General features: G+C 34.9%; 1 protein-coding gene across 2 annotated transcripts; it reads right to left on the bottom strand.

Annotated features, from left to right (window-relative positions):
• Positions 1-254: 254 nt before the first annotated feature.
• On the bottom strand, positions 255-9,025 carry LOC145632348 (protein kinase and PP2C-like domain-containing protein). 2 transcript variants are annotated; one of them, XM_081684701.1, is made up of 12 exons: positions 8,754-9,025; positions 8,532-8,649; positions 8,030-8,196; positions 6,644-6,711; positions 6,272-6,495; positions 5,955-6,006; positions 4,541-5,081; positions 3,707-3,779; positions 3,416-3,635; positions 3,236-3,340; positions 2,072-2,167; positions 255-907 (listed from the first exon to the last, which is right to left on the bottom strand). In XM_081684701.1, the coding sequence occupies exons 1-12, from the start codon at positions 8,866-8,868 to the stop codon at positions 713-715; spliced, it is 1,974 nt and encodes a 657-aa protein (XP_081540827.1). In that variant the 5' UTR covers positions 8,869-9,025; the 3' UTR covers positions 255-712. The 2 variants fall into 2 exon arrangements, with proteins under 2 accessions (XP_081540827.1, XP_081540828.1); XM_081684702.1 differs by having other exon boundaries at positions 8,030-8,179; positions 8,754-8,891.
• Positions 9,026-9,382: the final 357 nt, after the last annotated feature.

Genomic DNA, 9,382 nt, shown 5'->3' with positions numbered 1-9,382 from the left:
TAAAGGCACACTTTGCACCCAAGTCATTAGTTTGTAGTGTTTTGACTATTATGTAAAGTATAGGGTGTTGAACGCACCCAAACCCATAGTTCAGAATGTTAAAGCCAATTTTGCCTTTTAAAGATTATTACGGAGTAGATTGACATAAACACAACTCTGGACCAATTAAAGGATTGTTCAACACATTGGATATAAAACTTTTACCCTAATTATAATTATACTTCAAAAATATTGCTAAATTCAAATAAAGAAAGTTTAATTTTAAAGGATACTTGGTGAAATATTTTTTTATGTACAACCAATTGCATAGTACAAGTATACAACCAAAGCTTTCTCCATTTTATGGAGTACAATATGCGGACAAATTTACTTTCATAGAAAAGATAAATCAACTACCTCTTATACCACTTTAGCAAAATGCTAGTAAACTGAAGATATGGTTCTCTTTGCATTGTCTTCAGAATGCCTAGCTCCTAAACAGCTCGTCTCTATAAAACAACAAATTGAATATCAAATGTTTTCGCTTCATCATCACCTCATAGCCACAGTCCTCAGCCATCAGCAAATCTTCACTGTTCCAACAAACAAGCCCGATGCATAAATGCAAAGAACAGGATGTCAAAGATGTTACCGAAAAGGCGAAAAGTATAATTTGCCAGGAAACACTGCATAGTCCATCAACAAGGGAGCAGCTGATAAAATGAGCATTGTGCTAATAAATCCTCTCAGCAGTAGTGACTGGACGCAGAAACACCACGATCACCGTGATGTTGTCCTTGCTTCCGCGTTGTACAGCTTCTGTTGCTAATCTTTTGGAGCACATACTAGGTTCTTTAACTGTGTCCCTAATTATGCTCACAACTTCTTGATTGCTTATCACATCCCATAATCCGTCACTAGCCATGACCTAATGATTCAGCAAACAAAAAAAAAAATGTAGGCCAAGTAAGTTATTTGGAGTATATACTCATCATCTGCACATCCGCCAAGAATTTTTTTTTCTTATTTTCTTATTAAATAATTATCTTAGCTAGTTTAGACTTATCATATTGTTAACTAGTTAAGGGGTAACTAGTTAAACTACAGAGTATTGTGCAGCAACTTTATATGATCCGTATTATGTTTAGAGACCTTTTTTTGAGGGGGTGACTAATTATATTCTTGAGATGCTTCTTTGCTAGTGTTCCTTTCCATGCCTGAGATCAATTGCATCTAAGACCAGTTGATGCAGATGTGGGTGTGACAAAAATAACATTAATTATGACCATGAAGCATTTTATGTCTGACAAGGCAATTCCAGATGATAGTACCAACCTAAATGAACAGTTGAACACTTCAAACTGTATCCATTTTGATGGTCTAGAGTCTAGAAATTTCATTTTTGACATCTATAACACATTAACATTTGACCAACAAAACAAAGAGATTATGAGAAATGAGACAGAAGTCACAGAATGCTTATGTTATAGTCCATTTGTAAATATTGTATTCATATTTTATTGTATGAACAAGCCAAACAATTTATATACTGTAATTTTTTGTAATTGTTCTTTTATAACATCCACAATGAACCATTACAAATTAGTCAAGGCATGAAAGCCTAGGATGACTAAAAAGACATTGAGCAATACGCATTCCATAGCTTGCAAAGAGACATGAGAGACACCACTGCTTATTTACTGTTTTAACCCATAGCAAGGTTGAATAACACTCATCAGTCATCAACTTTGAAAGAAATCTTTTTAACAACTATAAACACTTGACATTAAGCAGATCGATTCCAATTTCATAAATTTCGAACAATTGTTGAGACAATTGTGTTAGAACAAAGATGGATAAAGTAAAAAAAAAAAAGAGAGAAAAGGTTCAAAACTTTATTTCAAGATATCTTAAATGCAGAAAAGCCTCTGGCATAAAATAGAATAATCTCTATTCAAAATAAGAATTTGCATAGCTGCAGAGATTATAGCTAGTGATAAAACACCAAAATACATCTAAATACTGAAAACGACAGAAATAATAATGAGCAAGAATTGTGAAGGTCAAAGCTTTTAAAGATAATGGACCTTACCAGGTATTCATCTTCTAAAGATAAACCTGTCTCTGTAATCTCAGGTTCTGCAGTCACGGCAGGTTTAAGATCATCATCACCAATGGAGCGTGTAACCTTCACAAAACAGGGGAAAATTAGCTATTCTCAACTTCTATGTGTACCCTATTCCTATCAAGATTATCTCATTCCAAAAGAAAAAACTATAAAGAGAGCAAACAAGCACAGCAGAAACACGTCAGAAACAGCCAAATTCATTGCTTCTGATTAGATGTCAACAGCAAAACAGAAACTGAGTTATTCTATATCACCCAGGTAATGAAGATCATCATATTTCATGGTCACTGTATGTTTCCCTTTACTTTTTTCCTGTGAGTAGCCAGCTGGCTATCATAAGCAGGTTGAAATCTGACTTGTATACTTTACTGATTAAGAGAAAATTTCAAGGGAAAGCTTGGAAATTTGATTACAGAGATTAATGATTTCTTACAAAAGGTAGTAGGTTTAGCCTACAAATCTCATATTTTAGTGACTTGAGGTCGCAACTCTCCTAATAGTGACTTAAGGTCACAACTCTCCCAAGGAATCACTCCAAAATTCTGACTGCCTTCTGCTTTTGCCCTCTCTATCTATTTATACTAAAGCTAAGGACTATAAACCTAATAATACTAGACTACCAATATTCCCATAGGTTAATCTATTACACAGGTCCAATAAGTTATGTGAATAAACAATGACGGCTCACCCTGTACAGGAGCCCCGACATATATACATAAGAATATGGCTTACACCATACTACATATGTAACACTAGTATTCCGCAGATAAGTTCTCTATAAGGAGCAAATTAACCTAGCTATTAAGAAGAGAAGATCCCAAAATAATACTCACCACAGAGGGCGTCTTTTTAAGAGAGGGGGGAGGGGGGTTGTCATCGTTAGCTGCAATAGTTACAATTGGTAATGTTCATTGTCACTTATACTCAGCAGGTAGGGATCCGTTAAGATAGAAAGAAAGTGATTGGTGGAAGGGAGCAGTTGAAGCATGCCAGCATCTGAAACTACAAAACTACAAATGCAAGCCTAATCCAAGTCCTAGTAACTAACAGATGTAATCAAAATATATAACATATAATCCAATTCCAATAAAATTCCATGTAATCAAAATATATAATATGTCATACAACCTGAAGAGCTGCTGCACCGACCCTCCATGTATCCAGTTGCCATTTCACAACTCCCCCTGCCTTAATTATGCGATCTCTCTCCTCCAGACAGCTAGCAACATGATCCTGTCATATTAACTCCAATTATAAGCAGTTACTTTTCTCGAGTTAATTTCTAATCCACACATAAATTCTACTCACCCTGCTTAGAGCAACAGCATGGCCAGCCCTACACAAAATAGCTCTACAGTCCCCAGCATTTGCAATGTAAAGCTTATTTTTGACAAGAAAAGCAGCTATTGCTGTACAGCCAGGATGATAATCTTTCTTTATTGAACCCTTTGATTTACGATGGGAATCCAGTGCACTTCTAAATTCAATATCAGTTTCAACAAATGCTCTTACAAGAGACTCAGCAGGGCTGCAATTTAAAATTCATAATTTCAGAACCTTGAGCAGATAGAAAGAATAAATAGCAAGAGACAAAATGACCTGCCGCCACTGTAATGGGAACTCTGAAGTAATTTTGGTAAAGCTTGAGCAGAAAATTCAGCAGCAGCAGCACCTGTACAAGCTTTCAAGTCATGCACACGGCATAGAAGACAGCACAATTCACAGTAGCATGTAGTATCACAACATACACTCAGTGGACTATATTAACACTACAAATCCTACACATGACATTTGATTGTCTTAATGTAAGACATAATAAATATCAAACAAAATCCCTATCTACTAGTGGGAAAGCTCACAAACAAGACACGTAAAATGAAAGCCAAATGTCATCACATATCCTAGATATCTCATAAAAAGTCACCTTAATGTCAGCGCAAACCTGCATATTGCAAGGCTAGCTCCTATTATTATGATATTACTCCTAGCTTCAAATTGTCGCCTTTGAGGCTTTGACTAGCCCCTCAGACCTTTTCAACACAAAATCATTTAGCATTTTATGTAAGTTGACACTGGAACTTTGTACAACAAGGAGAGACTGGGGCTAGTAAAAGTGGACACATACTTATATCACATCAGAGTGAGATCTCTCTGTGAAACTTTCATATGAGAAGGCAGCAGAGTAACTGTAAAGCACTGTACAAGTTCCTAGCCACTGGTCAACAGCTTCTATATTAGTTGAGTAAAAAAAATCCCGAACATTAAAGATTCGAAAAGTGAAACTTTTTGCTCCTACTTTGCATAAATATAATATGCGAAGTCCTTGAAAAGAAGATTCAAATTTGTGATCTTCAATTTTGAAATAGGAGACTGGCAAACCTTCATTAATCATAAGTGGACAGGTAGTACAGTGTTAATTCACAATTTTCTCACCTCGATGACCATCAAAGACACCGAAAAAGTAGATATTCTTCTGATCACAAAGCCATGGATTTAGGAAATGAGTATCTTCCATTGTCTCCCTTTGTCCACATGCAGCAAAGGAGCCATAAGACAGCACTGGATTGTAAGAGGATATATCATTTGGATTATCAACTGAAGCTGGAGTTCTAGAAGTCACACCAAGATAAATCTTTTTGGAGATTTCTGCCCCCTGATTAGACCAGTTAATACTCTCTCCATAAAGTTGAGAGTTGGAGGTCTGCCCCATGAATTGTTTAGAAGCTGTACGTTCAACAGATGTATTTTTTTCCACCATGTTTTTCACCTCATCACAAATTGATTTAAGCTCAGAAACTACATCTGTGAAAGAGGGCCTAGTGTTGGGATCAGCATCCCAACATCGCTGAATCAATGACAATAAACTCAAAGGTGCACCTGATTCAAAATCAGCCAAAACAGGACGCAGCCCATCAGACACCACTGCTGCGATGAGTTTCTGCTCTGTATAGTTCATTTCTAACACGGTATGGGCCTACAAGAATCACATGCATTATGCACCAATCAGGAACCTGTTTGATACCATTTCATAAAGAATCAATCATATTAATAGTAGATGTATGCCAGAGGCTAAAGAGTGATCAATATAAGTAGGCAACAAAACTTTTAAGAATTTCACCACAAGCTTGACTTTAATCTCCAAAAAGACAAAGAAAGCAACAAATAATTAGATGGCACTAGATTGAAGTTTTCCCAAACCACTTCCATGCTCTGAAAAAATAAAGCTCATATGCCCATTAATAGATACTATGGATTAAACCTTGTGAAATTCTCATCTTCATAGAAGCACTCCTTAAGTTACAAAATAATAGCCAACTTTTTAAGGAATAGTACAAAAATATTGCATGTGCAATAAAGGGAACATAATCTCAAAGGAAGGATCTAGAATAGGAAACTAGAGTTACAAAATGAAGTAGGATACAAAAAATGTTATCTGGTGCAAAACGCACGATATTCATCCATATTTAGTCATGAGCCCTCGATGTACAAGCGACAGAATTGCCTTCCGGCAAGAGATGTTAAGCATATACAATAAGAATTAAGAAGCTGCGGCAACTATGACCGGATCAATAGACATGCTAGCATGATAGACACTATTATTCAGGAGAAAAGAAAAGGCAAAATAATGCATTTGTAAAGTACTAACTGTTAAGTAAGATAAAAACTTAAAAGATGAATACATAAAGTCTATATAAAACAGTCTCATTAGAATAATCAATTAATATAAGTACTATATAATATTCAAGTTTACATCTAGTATCCAAGTATTGAGCATAAAAATCTCTTATAAAAGTACAAAAAGAACGAGTCCATGTAACATATATAGGAGTAAGTCATCAAGGCTAACCTCAGCTTCAGCACGAACATCAGTGTACGGAACGACCCCCGTAAGAAGCTCACTGCAGATAATGAGGATTTACAAATGAGGGAGAGAAAAAATCATGAGGAAAACAAAATTCAACCTATTCAAGTTTCAATATGACTATTGCTTTCAACTTCTAACAAAATAAAACTTAATACTTATATAGCCCATCCATGCAACCAAGCAAGCAATTGAGTAACACATTAAATCAAACTGTTTCTAATTTAAGATTAGAAGAGAAATTGAAGCAAGCCAATATGACTATATGACCACCAATATGCAACTAAATACCAAATTCTCACTTGACAGATACTGCAAAACTGTAGACATCTGATTTTTCAGTGTGTATTTCCTTCTTCAGGATTTCAGGAGCCATATAAATAAGAGTCCCAACCATATTTTTCTTGTGAAATCCTCCAGTCGGCTTTCCAGATGATTTCCAGTTCAGTAAAGAAGATTTTTTAAGATCTTTGCCATACTCTGCCAAGCCAAAATCTGCTAGGTGTGGAGAAAGATTTTCTCCTAGCTTCATTTACAAAACAAATTCATAGCAGTGGAAATAAAATTAGTCAGATGATTAGTATGTTGTAGGAATAAATAACTCGGTTCACGACTTCACGTAAATATAAAATGATACCAATCAGTGGAACAGTTTTGAAATAGTTGATGATTACAAGAATATTGTCAGGTTTGACATCCCTATGTACAATCCCAAGGTTGTGTAGATACTGCAAAGCCTCCGCTGTACAGGAAAAAACGAGCATTATAAACATATTATTCATCAGATTAATGTGTGCTCTCTCTCATAAAAATTCAAATAAAAATTCAAAACTATAGCAAATCAATGTATTACAAAATTGACTATGACTAATAGAATAACAAGACCAGAAAAAGAATAACTAGACTTACTCCGAAGTCCCAACATAGATCATACAGAAAAAGAAAAAAAGAGAGGGGAAAAAAAAGTATATATACAACCCTTTCTTATGGTGAAAAAATCACATTAAGTTGTCATGCATGATGAGATGAACCCCCCAACTCTCTGAAAAATACAAACCCTGGCTACCATTTCTTTGCATGTGCCTTGTATTAGTCGTATATATACAGCCCTTTAATTCCAGCAATGCAAATAAGAGGAATTCAGGTTTTCATCAGCTTAATTAAGATCAGGTCTGTCAAGAAGACATTGATAACTCCGATTTTGAATTCAACATACCTGCTATTCTAGATCAATTTATCTCTACAACTTCAATTCTGTGAGGTGGGCCTTGAAAATTTATCACAAGTGCAACAGGGATTCACAAATAGCCAACCTAAATATGCTACCTGTATGATTTTAATTTAAGCTATAAAAAACATTGTAAACTTATGACTACTACCATCCGAAGGAAAAGGTTAACAACTTAACCTGAATGAAAAATGAAAGAAAACAAAATTTCCAATCCTAAGAATGGCAGTAGTAATACAGGCAGAGGTTTGAATCTTTCTAACCACGAGAAGTTCATGCATTTCTATCCTCAAGGAGAAAACTAATCATTCTAAATTTCTGATGCCCTGATATTGATATTGCCTAAAACAGTTTTGGGTAATGATCGCAACATTTCCTTCATGACAATGATCTGAAGCTTACAATTTAACAAGACAAACTACAACCTTGAGTTCTCGCATAATTTCTAACTTCAGAGCTGCACTGCCATTTACACATTCTATTTTGGATAACTATTGGATTGATGCACAACAAATTTCTAGATAAAACATCACCATTTGAATCATTCGTTCTCACACCAAGCATATCAATAATCATAAATTACAAATACGCATTAAATTTAGGATAACAGATAATCAGTCGGTTAATCCAAATCTCAAGCTATGGATAATTTATTCACTTGGGGGAAAAAATCACATGATAAGTTCTACTGCACGAGTTTAAAGCAACTAGTACTGTATGTCAAACATATACTACCTCATTAACTATTATGAGATGGAATAGATTAGAATAAGATGACAATTCAGATTTTATTGTTATTTGTCAGATTACATTGGAACCCAAGAAGAAGTACCTAGCTCAAGAGTGATAGCAAGAGCCTGATCAACACTTGGGACCCACTCCTCTACATGTAGCTTATGAGCAAGACTACCCAACTCATAGAATTCAAAAAAGAACATGTAATTGGGTGGCTTCGCGTGAGCTGCAATCAACCTCCCGAGTCCTGGATGATCCAGTTTGCTTCATGAAGATAATACATGGAACAGCAATATAAAAAAATTACTAGAATCGAAAATACCAACTTTTTATAAAGATATAGTAGTCAAAATTGTGCTTTGGAAAATACATCAAGTCAAAATGTTACAACAAATGAATACAGCAGAATTAGTTCGAACAATTGTATAAGTGACTTTGCAAATTACAACCTTTTCAAAACTAAATTGCAATTTTTGTGATGGTTGATTCTAGTTTTCTAAATTAAATCATAATTCATAGTTACATCATTTTATGTTAACAAAGCCAATTAAAAAATCAATCAATAAAATTATATAAATAAAAAATCATCAGAGACTAACCATAACAACTGCAATTGTTTATGAAATCTATCAATATCATCAGAAGTTGACAAAATGGGCTTCTTAATTGCAACTTTCTGACCATCCAAACTTCCTTCATATACAACACTCTCACTCCCTGCAATTCAGAAAAAATACCCAGAATCAGAATTCCATAAAAACACCCAGAATTGGAAAAAAAATTAAAAAAATTGCTGGAAAGTTAATGGAAATTACACACACCTCGAGCAATTGGGGAGGAGAGAGAAAATGAAGAAGGTGGGAGATGAAGAGGGATGGAATTGCTGTGACAACACCCTCTAATGCAAGTGTTTGGCTCGATGATTTCTAACCCCATTTTTCTGGGGTTGTTTGCTGTTCTTCTCTTTGGCGCTCTCTTTGTTTCTCTCTGTGTTTATGTTGATGAATTAGTGTGTGCAAATGCATATTTTTGGGGTGGAAGGGAGTAACACGATACACGATATCCATTTGTGCATTTGAGAATTAATCTAGTATAGCTGTATAGACCCGGTTCACAACTTGCGATTAATATAGACTCGGATTTGGTTTTGTAAAAAATTGTGTTTCGAGGAGGTTAAAATTATGCTTCTACTTATTTTTATGAAAGCTGCCTAGACAATTTATGGTGTACGTGTATGTGCTAATGCACGGGTTATAACTAATACGGAATAAAAGGGACGGGTTACAACTAATACGGAATAAAAGGGTAAAAAATTTATCTTAAAAACTGCAAAGGGTTTTGTCGCTAAAAAACACAAAATGTGGTAAGAAGGATATGTTTGGGTATTTTTTTTTCACCTAATTTGTTTCCAAAATGTTGAATTTGTGAATGTTGGAGAGATTCAATGTAA

Source organism: Chenopodium album, chromosome 5 (assembly GCF_948465745.1).
Source record: "Chenopodium album chromosome 5, dcCheAlbu1.1, whole genome shotgun sequence".
NCBI lineage: Eukaryota > Viridiplantae > Streptophyta > Magnoliopsida > Caryophyllales > Amaranthaceae > Chenopodium > Chenopodium album.
This window is presented reverse-complemented; position numbering and strand designations above follow the sequence as displayed.

Bases quoted from the DNA above. Each gene is read 5' to 3' on its own strand.
- LOC145632348 (XM_081684701.1), bottom strand. From the start codon at position 8,868: ATGGGGTTAGAAATCATCGAGCCAAACACTTGCATTAGAGGGTGTTGT. The intron at 8,650-8,753 runs GTGTGTGTAATT...TCTGAATTGCAG, and splicing joins CTCCTCCCCAATTGCTCGAG to GGAGTGAGAGTGTTGTATAT. The intron at 3,636-3,706 runs GTCATTTTGTCT...TTTAAATTGCAG, and splicing joins TCCCATTACAGTGGCGGCAG to CCCTGCTGAGTCTCTTGTAA.